The sequence below is a fragment of the Python bivittatus genome, unplaced genomic scaffold (assembly GCF_059951505.1).
Source record: "Python bivittatus isolate LINGU-HERP-01145 unplaced genomic scaffold, Pbiv_v1 ctg000480_np1212, whole genome shotgun sequence".
NCBI classification, from domain to species: domain Eukaryota; kingdom Metazoa; phylum Chordata; class Lepidosauria; order Squamata; family Pythonidae; genus Python; species Python bivittatus.
In genome coordinates this window covers 34224043-34239089 of record NW_028277075.1, presented here as the reverse complement: position 1 = coordinate 34239089, position 15047 = coordinate 34224043, and the positions used below count along the sequence as shown (strand labels likewise).

General features: G+C 42.7%; 1 protein-coding gene across 1 annotated transcript; it reads left to right on the top strand.

Moving 5' to 3' along the window:
- The first annotated feature begins 3708 nt into the window (after positions 1 to 3708).
- Positions 3709 to 9673, top strand: SLC35C1 (solute carrier family 35 member C1). Its single transcript, XM_007436576.4, has 2 exons — positions 3709 to 4809; positions 7265 to 9673. Exons 1-2 carry the CDS (start codon positions 4221 to 4223, stop codon positions 7822 to 7824), a joined length of 1149 nt encoding a protein of 382 aa, XP_007436638.2. The 5' UTR covers positions 3709 to 4220; the 3' UTR covers positions 7825 to 9673.
- Positions 9674 to 15047: the final 5374 nt, after the last annotated feature.

Here is a 15047-nt window from a genome sequence, read left to right as displayed (position 1 = left end):
TGAGCGGTCCATAAGTCAGACGTTAACCCAGGGACTGCCTGTATAGGGTTTCACAATTGCTATTTCTTGATTTAATGAATTCTAAGTAACGCCATGTGAGACCATGAATATGTACCCATGTTTTACTAGCCATGCTGTAGGCTCTTCCAAGCAGATCTAAAATTGAATTTGGCAAGAGGTGTCACATCCTTATATACCTCCTGTGTTCAGCGGTGCAGAATCCCTACAGCCAATCGCTAATTGCCATGTAGATGCCAGTTGATAACCTTTCTCCCTACTTAAATTATTTGGCTATTTATATAAATGTCTGTTGCCTCTCATTTTGGAGGAACATCTATTGTATCATGCCAGAACGCTAACAATCTCCATATCTGTATTGTGATTTGGCCTTCGTGACTAGTGTTCAGCCAGTACTGCCTTTTGTTTTTAAGCCTAGTCAAGAGCAAAGGTTTTCTTGGGGCGGAGGGTGCCTTTGAGTCAGTCTTGACTCCTGGCGACTGCCTGGACAAGTCCCTGCAATTTTCTTGGCAAGATTTCAGAAGTGGTTTGCCATCGCCTCCTTTCCAGGGCTGAGAAAGAGTGACTGGCCCAAGGGCACCCAGCTGGCTTTGTGCCTAAAGGTAGGACTAGAACTCATGGTCTCCCAGCTTTTAGCCTGGTGCCTTAATCACTAGACCAACCTGGCTCTCATCAAGAGCAAGTAGAAAGTTGTAATTGAACAAAATCTGGAAGGTAGCATATTGTCATTCCTAACCTATTTAATGAAGTTTGAACGGTTGTTTGTGAGAATTCAGGAAGGAGGGGAGGGGAGAATGCATACACTTACATGTGTGTTGGCATGAGCATATATATGCAACCATAATGCCAATACAACCCCTGGCATTGCATATGCCAGAAAGGTTGCCCAGCCCTTTCAAGCAGGTCAAGAGGAGAAATGAACACCAATCAATCAGTTATTAAGCTGCAATTTTATTCTCAACAGAATTGTACAAGCCTGGCAATAAATACCTGAACCATTACACCCGTTTGGGTCTTAAGCCCTAGTTCTGGTTACCGTACTCATTTCTTGGACCTACAGTATACTAAAATAACAAGGGAAGGCAGAACATGGAGAAGTGTCATTACCATTCTTTTTATTTATTTATGTGTGCGTGCTTTTCTTTTGGCAAAGATCGAGCATCTATACAGATGCATAAAACAGAAATAATGTAATCTTCTACTGTTTAGTTTTCTACAAACTTTTGGCTGTGGTTGGCGAAGGAACACAGCTAGATGGGAACAAAATACTTGGCAGATGTTGATTTAGCCCTTTCCTGAAGATAAGCCAATCTGAAAGGAGTGAAACAAAATAAAAACATATTTTTTTTAAAAAAAGTGTAAAACTTTTAACTTTAAATATCAAACTGTGTTGTTGAAAAGGATGCTTTCAGTGCTATCCAACTCGTGAAAAAAAATAATCCAGTAACTTAGATTACCAGAAGAAAAATTCCAAAAGAAAAATGCAGTGTGTAGACCTCAGTATGGTTATGGTTTGTTACAGAGTTCTCTGTCACTACTGTCAGTATATGTTATGCTATAAACTCAGGGTATTTACTGCAGTCATAAATCTCTATTGAAGTAACACTAGTAGATGGAAAATTCAAAGCTTTCTGTCTTAAAAAAAAAAAAAAAGTAAGACCTTACTTTTGCAAAAGAGTCTGGAGAAACAGTTCCCACGTTTAGGAAGATCTACGATCCAATTTCCAGTTCAAGACAATCCAGGCAATCTGACACAGCATACAGGTAATGAATTAAAATGCTGCTTGCACAAAGTGCCAATTACAGCACAAACCACTTTTATACAGTATAGCCCAAACTCCCATCTTGACTAATTGGTCAAGTCACACTTCTTTTTTTTTAGGTAGATTTGTTGAGTTCCTTTGATCCTCCCTTCATAATCTGCAATGTGTTTCTGGGCTCAGGACATTGCCTAGCTGTGGCTGTGGGTCCAATGACTTAGCCTGCACCTGTATCTCCTCAGGTTGCACTATCTTCACCTGGTTCCCGAGGAGATACTGGTCAAGTTCTTCAGCTTCTGAATCTGCAGCCTCAGACTGACTCCCAACAGAATATTACAGATCACTAGGATATTCCACAGCAAACATATGGTCTAAAGTTTCTAAACCAAAAATAAAGAACGCCTTTTGGTATTCAAATAAGAGGAAATAACGCCACAAGCTAAACACCCAAATTCATAAGTTTTACAGAGCAATAACAAATATTTAGACTTCCAAATAAAACAGAAGCATAAGTCAAAAATCTAGTGCAAAATCTGGATGACATATATTTACCTACTTCTATAGAAAAAGAAGACTCTGCTTTCTTTTATCTAGACTTCCCTTTTTCCTGGAATTCCAGACTTTTATTTGTGGTTGCAAGGAAATGGCAAACTCAAGTTTCCCTGCCTCTAATTATAAAAATGCCCAACTTGTTCTGTTGCCAGCAGCGGGGGAAAGGGAACCTGAGGTAATCTCACTCTGTGCATGGCCAAGGGCGTGCATTCCTCCCTTGTGGGGTTGTATACAGACTGTTGTATGGCATTAGAGGCTGCTCTTCCTTTCGGGAATGTGCAGTGTGACCCCCCCCTGACCCTGACTAGCTGGCAAGAGCAGGCTACATTCACCGCTGAAAGGAAAGGACACACCAGTAAACTTTGTGGCATGTTTGTGTGGTGGATACGCCCCCCAAGAGCAAGATAAGAAAGCTAAGTGATACAGGCCGCAACTGCGGAAGTTCAATGAGCTGCCTAGCTTAGGTGGAGAAAAGGTGAGTAAACAGCTGGCACTGAGACTCCAGCAATTCATTCTCTGCACGGCACACAACCTCCTTCCTTGTTTCCTCTCTTCCCTTCTATTGATAGGCAAAAGCAGGCAGCAAAGGTGTCACAAGACAGAAATCATGGGCAGAGATTGCATCAGCAGCTGGCTAGGAGTGAGTTAAGACATGCTGGACCAACTTAAAAGCAGAGATCTGCCCCTACATCAGTGTTTCTCAACCTTGGCCGCTTTAAGCTGTGTGGACTTCAACTCCCAGAATTCCCCAGCCAGGCTGGCTGGGGAATTCTGGGAGTTGAAGTCCACACAGCTTAAAGCGGCCAAGGTTGAGAAACACTGCCCTAGACAAAGGACTGGGTTTGCCAATCACTGTGCTTCTGGATGATAGGAGAACTGAAGGCAGAGATATCAAAGGGGGATGGTAAAAAAAATGACAGCGTGATCGAAGCTCCGTCTGTTTTGCCTCAGTGCTCAGAGAGAGAGAAGCAGGTCTATGGAGCAGCTTTTGTCCTATCACATCTTGCCCAGCCATCCTAGGACTAAGGGAGTGACTGTGACAAGAAGCCACATAGGCAGCATGCAGAAACCTTGGAAGCCGTCTTCGGTCAGGCTATTTGTTGAACAGCCAAGCCCTGCCTTCGCCAACCTGGCGCCCTCCGGATGCGCCGGACTTGTCCTATCATCCCTTGCCCCCGACCACCCAAAAAGGGAGGGCACTTTGCCTGGCCCGGAGCAATACCGCGCAAGGGAAGGCTGCTCCCGGGTTTCTCCCACGGCCAAAGAGCACCGCAGAGAGGGGAAGGACCGAAGCCCAAGGCTCTGATCGCATGCTGGCGCTGCAATGGGGCAAGTGGCCGCGATCCCCTTCGCAGCGCTTCTCAGGGGAAAAGCGCGCAGGCCCGCAAGCCAGCGGTTGATCCCAGCGCTCTGGGTGGCGCTCGAATGGCTCACAGGCTTTGGCCACCATCCAGGCGCAACTGGAGGCCGTCCTTCCCTCTCCATGACTCAAAGCCATCAGGAAAGAAGAGGCAGAGAAAGGCTCGGCCTCGCAGGGAAAGAGCTCGAGGAAACAGCCGGGGCGGGGAATTGCCTTAGGGCTGAGCGCGTGCAGCTGTTCCAGGTAATCGGCGAGCGCGGCCCCTTTAAGCCTGGAAGGGCTCGCCTAGCTGCGCAGGCCGCGCCGCTATTGGGACGCGCCGCGGGGAGGCGGGCAAAGGAAGGAGGAAACGAGCGGCCGGGTTTGGCCGGGCGGCTTGGGGGGAGGCCTGGGTCCGGGGCTGCTCCCGACGTGAACCTCCCTCCTCGGGCGCGGCCTGAAATGCCTTAGCAGCCCTCTGCTCCCTCTCGGCAGGGACCCGGGGCCAGGCAGTGGCTTCCTTTCCGCCCGCTGCAGCCCGGCTTCGCGCCATGAACAGGGTCCAGCTGAAGCGATCTGCGATCCTGAAGATGGCCCTTGGAGGTGCGTCGGAGCCCCTGCTCCAGCAGCAAGAGGAGGAGGAAGAGGAAGATGGCGAGGAGGGCGGCGGCGGCGGCGGCAGCAGCAGCAGCGAGCCCCCGTTCCTCTTCAGGGCCATCCGGATCGCCATGGTGGTCTCTCTGTACTGGTTCGTCTCCATCACGATGGTCTTCCTCAACAAGTATCTGCTGAGCAGCCCTTCGCTGCGCCTGGAAGCGCCGGTCTTCATCACTTTCTACCAGTGCCTTGTCTCCGTCGTCATTTGCAAGCTGCTCAGCCTGCTGGCCTCCTGCTGCCCGCCGGGCTACTTGGACTTCCCCTCCATCCGGATGGACCTCAAGGTCTCCCGCAGCGTCCTGCCCCTCTCTCTGGTCTTCATTGGCATGATCACCTTCAACAACATGTGCCTCAAGTTCGTCGGCGTGGCCTTCTACAACGTGGGCCGCTCCCTCACCACCGTTTTCAACGTGCTCCTCTCTTACTTGCTCCTGAAGCAAACCACTTCCTTGTACGCCCTTCTCTCCTGCGGAATTATCATCGGTGAGTGGAGGCCTCCCAAAGGCCCTAGAAAAGCAATCCGATGGCCGCCACTTTGCCCAACTGCGTGCGTGTGGCTCTACCTCCTGTTATCTTCAACCAACCTCACCACTGCTTGGGAATGATGGAAGTTGAAGTCGTGCACCATCTTTTATGTCTGTTATGTGCAGAGGCTTATTTACTGGGGAATAAGTCTGTTGGAATTCAGTGCAGCTTACTCCCGAGAAAACAAGTGTCAAATTGCAGCATGGGGGCAGAAGACCCTTGAATGGTTTGGTTGCAGGATTTCAGTTCCACATTTAACAGCAGCAACTATAGAGAGGCTGCTAATATTCCAGAGCACATCTTATTTTTACTGGTTATCCTGATGCACAACTCAAAGCAGCCAGTAGATAACAGGCTGGGCTTCCTGTACCACCATTCTTGATTTAATAACTCTTCCTCTCCATTGCTCACAATCCTTCATATCTAAGTTTGCCAAAATCTACTCCAGGATGCCCACTCAAGAGACCGTTCCTTAGTATCCTTTAAGCGTAATGACATCCAGAGTGGCCTAAAAAAATAGTGCAATCCTATATCTTAGATCTTAGAAGTGATAGGGAAGTAAATACAGTAATGCAGCCTGAAAAAGTTACTGTTTCCTGTTGATGCAATATGCATACAATTCAGATCTCCACTGCTGATTGTGAGTGCAGGTGAATGGGGATGCCTCTTAATTAAGCAGGAAAAGAATGGAAAAGGCAAGGCTACACCTTTGATATATGACAATAAAGAAAAGAAAGAAGTGTTTGCATTCCCAGTTTATAGGACAAAAACTGAGGGTCAGAAAATCTTGTAAATCTTCTTTCTTACTCAGTAATACTTGGAATTAAGCTAATGTGACATTTTCTTGTTCCTTATAGATAATCAAGTGGAAGACCACTAACACAATAGAACTGATTTTCTTCTGCTAAATTTATTATTGTTTTGCTTTAGCTTGCTATTAATACACAATCCAGTGGTTTGTCCTAGAGAATATAAAGGTTCACTTTTGTAAAGGTATATACAGCTTTTATGTTTATAGTAACAAGCTTTAAAACTTACAGGCACTCTGATAGAAGATTAGGGAGTAAGGGGTCCTACTGAATAGTGATTCAATCTCAGCAGGTGACATCAACTTGGACACTGGTTAATATTTGGATGGGAGACTATCAAGAAATCCCAGGGTTGTAGACTAGGCTGGGAAATTTAAAAAAAAAAAAACTTCCAAGAAAGCAGTTGTAAACCAGTTCTGTACCGAGAAAACTACATAGTTGTGTGCACGTAATCCCCAAGAGTTGAGGTTTGCTTGCAAGTGTCTTTTAAGTTTCTTGACCTTTAATTCTGTCTCCAAATTCTTCTGCTTAACAATACCTATCTCTATACCAACACACCACCCATTCCGTTCTCTCTTACCTCTGCTATCCTACTGCTTATCAAGGTAGCATAAATCCATTTGTGCTCTGTGTGCCTTAAAACTATGTTACTGGTCTTACTGTTAAGTAAGTGGCATAGGTCTGGAGCCTTTATTTATGAGAATTACGTCTTCCAAAACATCTCACATGTTGCTAGTAAATAATTTGTGGGATTTCTAATTTATTATCTGTCAGGTTTGCAATTTTTTTCTTTGAGATCCCCAAGCAAAATGTATTCAATTTCGGTTTATAACGCAGCTATTTACCATAGGACATTCCTAGGAGCTAATAATAATAAAACTAATACAAAGGTGAAATTAACATAACTCAAAAGGGAGCAGAAAAGGCCTCTGGTAATGTGTCCAGGTTTTTCCTGGTAAATTTAATTCTAGGTAGTAGGTTCAGGATAGAGAAAGAACATTTACAGTGGATCCTTTTTTCCCTTGAACAGCTTACAAATTGGATGTCCCTGCTAAATCAATATATTAGGTGACATAACTAATTTCCCAGCTTGGGTTCAGGAGGGAGGGGGAGGAAGTCTAGAGAAAGAGGAATTGCAATGCTAATTTTTGTGTTTTAATTTTTTTTTTTTATCCGCCTTGACTATTGGAGTAGAAATGCAAGATAAAAAATTGAATAATAATAAAATACCCAATAAAACTGCCATGTCGACCTGGCTGGTGTGAGTTCACAAACTCTAGAACTGGCAGACAATCTTCCCCTTTAAGATTATTCTGCCAAGTAAAAGCCTTGCTTTCCTTTGTCTTTTACAGTATTTTTCAAACTTGGCAACTTGAAGATGTATGGACTTCAACTCCCAGAATTCCCTAGCCAGTGTGTTTGGCTGGGGAATTCTGGGAGTTGAAGTCCACACATCTTCAAGTTGCCAAGTTTGAAAAAAACTGGTCTATTATATCTGAAGTTTTAAGAATGTTCAAATTGTTTATTTTACATAGGTAATTATGAGGCTTGGCTCTTGCTTTTCCAGTCCAACCGTTATATCTTCCATCTCTTTTATGTTGCAGGTGGCTTTTGGCTTGGGATAGATCAAGAAGGAGCGGAAGGCACTCTGTCCTGGGCAGGCATCATTTTTGGGGTACTTGCCAGCCTCTGTGTCTCACTGAATGCTATTTACACTAAAAAAGTCCTCCCTGTTGTGGACAGCAGCATCTGGCGTCTGACATTCTACAACAATATCAATGCTTGTGTCCTGTTTTTGTTCCTCCTGTTGTTCACAAATGAGTTCTCCACACTCTACCACTTTGATAAATTGGGGAGCATCCACTTCTGGGGCATGATGACTCTAAGTGGGGTATTTGGTTTTGCTATAGGGTATGTGACTGGACTTCAGATCAAATATACCAGCCCCCTTACACACAATGTTTCTGGGACTGCAAAAGCCTGTGCCCAGACAGTGTTAGCTGTCTGCTATTATGAAGAAATCAAGAGCTTTTTATGGTGGACTAGTAACATGATGGTTCTAGGGGGCTCTTTTGCATATACCTGGGTAAAAGGGTTGGAGATGAAGAAGGTGCAGGTAGAACCTCTTCCCAAAGCAAATGAGAAAAATGACACTATGGTCTGAATTCCCCCATCCAGGAATGAAATGGAGCTTAACTGGGAAGAGAAAGAGAGAACTTAATGTCTCAAGGCAAGAGAATCCTGTGACTACTCATGTAGGAAATAAAAGACATGCTGAGGTTTCCCACGTACTGCATGTTTACTACAATAATCATTGGAAAGGGGAAAGGATGAAATTTTCACAAGTGGTTTTCTTTTGCAAACATCTTGCTTTACCTTTAGTAAAATAAGGTATATGTTCTGTTAAAAAACAGCTTTAAACAAGTAAGAATTGGTGGGTCCTTGCTCTACTTGCTTGAAGTTGAATACATTCTATGTAGATACTTTCTCTTCCTCTTTGTCTCCATACATCACACTTAGCAGTCCAGTGTGCTTCCTGGAGAGGCCTGAGAATGGTTCTCTTAGATTGCTTGCTCTCCTGCCTTTGTGGGGCAAACAAGAAATACAGATTTGCAACTTGCTTTGCTAAAAGGCAGTTTTGATGCCAGGATTCTCAAGCATTTCTGCCAGTGCTGCTGAGCCCATTATCATCCCTCTGGACAGCCTAACTGGAGAGGAAGTGAACTAAAGAAAATATGAAGGGGCATTGAAAGGTCCTGTGGTCTGGCTTCTTCTAGATCTAAATGTCTTTAGGTAATCAACTTTTCCCCAGCATTGTTGAAGAAATAGATGTCAGTGGTTGTTTAAGGACCCTTAAAAGGTTAAAATATCAGCATGTTCTTGCTCTTAAAGCAGTAGCATTTTGTGAGTGGGTGGATTTTTTGTTTTGGATATGCACTTTACTGAGAGGGCCTTCTTGGCTCCAGGAGCCAAATTTCATTGGAATGTTTAGTTCCATTTGCCAGGTTGCCTTTGCTAGTGCCCCCACCCTGTTCCCACTTCCCTAATTTTGTGCTGGGAAATACATTATCCATTGTAGATCTGCAGTTGACAAATATATTTAATACAATTTTGATTTGTTAGTTTCAAAATGATTATGTTTTGTTTGCACCAGTAGAAATGATTGGGGAGTGGAGCAGAGGGCATTGGTAGTTCTAGAAGAGGATGATTGTAGATTGCCTCCTGACTCACAGGCATAATACCTTATAACCAGCTCCAGAGGAAAAGCAGTAAAAGGCTGTTGGCCTTATAGCCTGCTTATAGATTTTCTGGACACATCCAGTTGGCCACTGTGCCACACAAACTCTAGACTAGATGGGCCTTCAGTTTGATTCAAAAAAGCTGCCCTTATTTTCTTAGCCTATGAAGAATTGGATAAACACAAAGGCAACCATAGCTACCTCAAAGCAGAAGATTCTTCCTGAAAGAGGGCTTAGTTTTTAAACCCTGCTTAATGGTACACTAGATTTTTATTTCAACTTGTCAGCGATTTGGAGTGCCAAGTCAATTTCATCTCGATATATGAGAATTGGTACCTGAGTGCCATTCTGTGACATCATCATCGTCATTATCAGCCCAAATCAAGCCACCGTAGGATGAAAGCCTCTTCAGCTGTTTTCCAACTGCTTTGATGTGCTGCAGGTCATTTCCAGTTAACACCCTTGAACCGATTACATCATCTGCCCAGCATTTCTTGAGGTGTTTTGTAGATGTTTTAAGGTCAGTTGATATCAGATCAAGAATTATTGCTGTCTAGTGTTGAACTGTTCATTGTGCAATATGGTGGAAAAACTGATGCACTTCCTAACCCAAATTAATTGAAGAGGTTAGGTTTCCACGCTTGTTTATTCTATATAAAGTGTTTATACACTCAGTCCCAAATTGTTGATTTAACCCAACTGTAACTGCTTTTGAATGTTATTTTCTTTGAGATAAAAGATTATATAAATAAAACCAGCAGGATGGAAAGTAAAGGAGCAGGATGGTAATCCTTTCAAAGCTGAATAACTGGTTCGATAAAAGATACAAGAGTACAAAATCTGACTTGCCTATTAAGAGTCTCCCTTTGGTTTCAAGTAAGCCAGACACATACAGGCACAAAATGCAGTCTTGCCACAGTAAAATGTGGGCAGGGGGCTTGTGGCTTTGAGTGCAACTTCATAATTAAAGCTGAAGTTGAAAGGATTTATTGAGCAAAGCAAAAGGATAACTTTAACCACAAAGTCTAACATGGACAATATTCACAGACGTGACAATATAACAAGGCATAGCAACAGTCAATAGAAGAGTGTAAATCAGTGTTTCTCAACCTTAACAACTTTAAGATGTGTGGACTTCAGCTCCCAGAATTCCAGAATGCTGGCTGGGGAATTTTGGGAGTTGAAGTCCACCCATCTTAAAGTTGTCAAGGTTGAGAAACACTGATGTAAACTCTGGACAAAATCTCATATCCCTGTGGCAACTCTCAGTCTCTCCACGTCATAGGCAATTACAGATGTTTCCAGATTATTCCAGCTGACATACAGCACATTTCCCAGGCAGGCCTATACTGAGGCTCTCCCCAAGCAGATTTCTAAAAGTTTATATAATATGCTGTTGCAATCCTAATTAAATGCATTTACTGTTTATGTTTTTGGCCTAGTAGTTTGTGTGGCAGTGCTAACTCCTCCACAGCCAGGTGGCTTGCCTTGGAGTGACAGATCAGCAGATAAGCTAGGCTGCATGAAAAACAAGCAAGGATGGGGAAGGGCAGAGGCCTGCTTGCTTTTTAAAAAGCTGAGGCCTTACCTTGCCATGCTATGCACAAAAATGCAGGAGAGGAGCCATTTTAAACAAGAAAACACAGAGGAAAATGGAGTTCACCACCTAAACTTCTTCCTTATGACAAATGTTGTCTTCCTAGTAACAATATCTAAATAGAGAGCAAGCAATCAGATTTCTATCCTTTGTTTCTCAACAGTATGTGCTGAATTAGGGCAACAGCACATTTTCTTGTAATACATGACAGGTAGCTCTGAGAGACTAAAATCTATGAGACAGACTCCCTAAAACCATTAAAACCTATTGCATTTTGAGACTTGCCCAGTATAATTCTGTCTATACTTAAGAAAGCATACCTATTTTACCTAATAGGTGTTCCTCTCTGGAAAATGTGTAATCAGCCTGCCACAGCCTGATGCCTTCAAATGAATTTAGACTGCAACTTCCAGAAGTCCACTGGTTGTGCATTCTGTGAGTTGTGGGTTCAAGGGATCTAGGGATTTCCTTCATAAACAGCAGTTGGAACTCTATATGTGTTCAATATTTTTATTACGGGCTTCCTGAATTTGTTTCAAACAATGTAAAGTGACTGGGTTTACATCTTACATTAAGCTCTGCTGTGGTTTTGTTTGATTTTGGCTAAGCATGCTGTGTGAACCAAGCCACTGTGTTATATAAACCACACCTTATATTTTAATACAAAATATTATATAAATCAAACCAGCTATGATTTATTTAGTAGACAATCAATCACTTAGATGAGTTCCTGTAATTTGAGAGTAAACCTATGGAAGCTGTGGGTTCTCCATCTCTGGAGGTTTTTAAGAACCCCCATCGATGGTCTAGTTGGTTTTCCTGCACATTGCAGATAGTTGATCTAGATCAGTGTTTCTCAACCTTGGCAGATTCTGCACTGGCTGGAGAATTCCAGGAGTTGAAGTCTACACATCTTAAAGTTGCTGAGGTTAAGAAATACTGATCTAGATTATCCTTGTGATCCCTTCCAACTCTATGATTCTATGACTTAAAGGTTAAAAAGCAAATAATAATGCTAGTAAAGCTTTTATACAATGTATGCTTTCAGCCTGTTTCACCTTTGTAGGGCTATCCATAAATTAATACCGTCGTTGTGGCATACTTATAGTTTGACTTTTAGTAGGTTACTTCTCATTTATTACCAAATTCATCCAAAGAAACAGCATTTAATATTTTATAATTTCACAGTAACATACCAGAATCTGTACTTAGCAGAATATATTCCCATCTCACTCTTACACACAAAGACTGTTCTCCTGGCACCCTAAACCACAAATGAGCCTTTCACATTTTAGCCTGGCAATCCAGAAAATTGAATTGAATAGACCATGGTTGATGAGTATATCATGTAAATAGAGCCCCACTATTCTCTATGCATGCATACCATGCTTCATGTGATATGCCTGGCATTGTTTGGATTCTACTGTGGTAAACCTTTATTCACCCTTTTGTGACAAGCATGTTGGAGAAACTTTCTGCAAAGTCTGTGTACCAAGAGAAAACATTGTCTCTCAAGTTGGGGTGTGTCTTTGTAAGACACTTTGTACAGAGTTAGGCCCTGGCTCATTCAAGTAGCTTTGCGCACATCAACTGCATGAAAAGTTTGATGGCAAGAGCAGAACGCTTTATTTCAAAATGCACACATCACCATCTTGGACTATCAAAAGCAACAATGCTGTTATTAACAAGCTTTGAAGATGCTGTGAAAAGGAGGGTTTCAAGAAGAGGATATATTATTGCTACTGACTTTGCCAAATGAAAAAGCTTACCAAAGGGACCAACTGGACAGTAACTTGCAAATAAAACTTAAGACTCCACATAAAGTCAAAAACTCAGAGCAGGAAAAACTTCAATATGAATTAAGAAGTTGGGCTAATCCAGGAAGCCAGCAATCAAAGCAAGATTATGTAAGGCTGACTGCACTATTAAATAACACCATTACCTAACAGAGCAATTGCCAAAGTTGGTGAGTGAAACCCCTTACCTGAGCCCCTGCACCTGTTCTACTCATTCTTCCATGCCAGCATCCATTTCTGGATAATACTGGTGGTTGTTGGCTGGAATCTTGCTTAGCTCACTCCTCCCAACTTGAGACAGACTAGAACAGTGTTGTCCAAACCTGGCCACTTTAAGATGAGTGGACTTCAACTCCCAGAATTCCCCAGCCAGCATGGAAGCCCACTCATCTTAAAGTGGCCAAGTTTGGACAACACTGGACTAGAAGAAGCCTTTGACTGAGCAAGCAGGAGATGAATCTGTTCTTCACACCCCCACTGTCTCTTGCCTACTTATCGAGAACTCAACAAACACTCTAACGTAAGCAGAGCAATGCATGCACACACACAGCCTGAAGAATATGTGTGTGCGTGCATTGCTCTGCTTACATTAGAGTGTTTGTTGAGTTCTTGATAAGTAGGCAAGAGACAGGGTATGAAGAATAGATCACAACTAGGTATTGGAAGACAAAGATGTGTATGCCTGCTCTTCCCCCTCCAGAAAGTCTATTGCTTTCAGAAACAGTAAAGGATGTTGTCTTTGTGCTTTCTTGCACTGCAGAAAAGCAGCTTAAGGGGCTTGTCTCCCATGCATACCTTGGCTGGAAATGAAGCTGGCTTAAGAAATCCCTTTCCAGATTCAATTCCTTCCTCTGCTTTATCCACAGGGTGGCCTGATGTCATTCTGGACTATGTTTACTACAAGCCTTGACTGATGGATTCCCAGACTTTTTTCACCTCCCCTGGACTGGGAAGGAAGGAAAGAAAGAAACCAACCATCATACAGGTCCATTTTCCACTGTTCCATCAGTGAACATATAAAAAAAAAAAGTTCCACCTTTCACCATCGCCTTACCAGTGAGCTGGGGGCAAGTGGAAGATGACATTATGCAATCCTCAGGAAAACATCAGTGGCCCATATTTGCACCAGACCAAGCTGATCCTGTAGATTAGCTCCTTGTTACTAGAGCTACGATAAGGTTTGTATGGCATATATGGAAAGAAACGGCATTTTCACAGTGATATTTTTAGGCCTATAGTTACTACAATTTTTGAAGTAAGGAATGAATGACCTTTTTGTCTTGGAAGAGTTCTTGTACTCTTAAACAAATATTTGACCAGTATGCAGTTTGAATTGCAAGGATGATGCCAGAATAGGTTAGTGTCCCTTTAGTTTATGGGAAGGTGTCCTCTTCCTGCTCTTTTGAATATTGTCCTTTCATTTCTTCTGTTTGTTATTGTGTTGGGAGGAAAAGCTGCTAATATCACCATCATCAAATGAAAGACTTAAGTAACCTGCAGGTTTGCTAGTAAATCATACAGGCGGAACAGTGCAGATGACTCTGGGTCCAATTTCCTTGCATGGTATTCCTTAGCCTCTGCATAAATAGTCCACATAATTCAGACAACCTGTGCCATAAGGAGAAAACAGAAGGAAGAGGAGGCAGTGCATTAGACAGACAACTTTTTGAGGATCATGTCATTACACTCTCCCCTAAACAACTGGAGGGATGCATATAATATGTAATGAAGCATGCTGTATTGCCCATGGATGTGGTAGACTGAGCTCCAGGTTCACATGAAAGGGTCCTCCACCCAGAACTTTCCTAACCCTCCTAGTCTCCTGGAGAGAACCTGCTTGATATGCTGCCACCATTCACTTTATTCCACTCTCCTTTGGTTTAATTTGTGCAGAGTAAATTGCCTTTTGCCTTTGGCTCCTTTGACTTTTCTCAGTAGTCAGCTTAACAGGGAGCATCTAAAGTGTGATGTAGAAGTTAAGGTGTTAGACTAGGAGTGTGGAAATTCACATTCTAGACCATTCTCAGCAATGGAAAGTCACTGTTTGATTTTAAGCCAGTCATTTTCAGCCCTCACAGGGTTTTGCTGGGGGAGAGGAGAAAAATATGCTATATTCATCACCTTGAACTCCTGAAGGAAAGGCAAAATATAAATCAAATCAATAGCCCTCAGAATGAATGGGTTGAATCATAAAGTGTGTGTGTGTGTGTAAAGATTCCAGAGTTTCTCTTGTCCAACAGGGACTAACAATCATCAATACTAGAACTGTAGGGGGAAGGACGAAGCGAAACACAACTAGAAGACACTGTAGGAGACAAGGGAACCCTTCTCAACAATAGAGCCCGTAACATTTCATATATGCGTAGTATTATTATGAGGTCCAGTTTTTCCAACCAAATTATCATCTTATTTATCAGGAAGTAAACAACTCACAGATTTTGTTGAGATGTGAATTATGTTAAGTTTCCTATTTCGGTGCCCTCCAAATGTGTTGAACTACAGGGCAGGTTTATAGTAAACCCATTTCCTCTTGCCTTTTCTGAACATTGCTCTTAAGACACCCTCATCTGTCAGCATAAGGTACTGATCACAATAAGACGACAGGATGTTATGATGGCCATAACTAGCATTTTGAAGATTACATAAATGTATGACAGGCTGTAGGTAATATCTGGAAGTATGACCTTAATGTCATAAACAGTATACTTTTGAGGACAAGATGCTGAAGACTGACAGAAGATTGCTACCTTTAATC

Bases quoted from the DNA above. Each gene is read 5' to 3' on its own strand.
- SLC35C1 (XM_007436576.4), top strand. From the start codon at position 4,221: ATGAACAGGGTCCAGCTGAAGCGATCTGCGATCCTGAAGATGGCCCTT. The intron at 4,810-7,264 runs GTGAGTGGAGGC...TTTATGTTGCAG, and splicing joins CTCCTGCGGAATTATCATCG to GTGGCTTTTGGCTTGGGATA.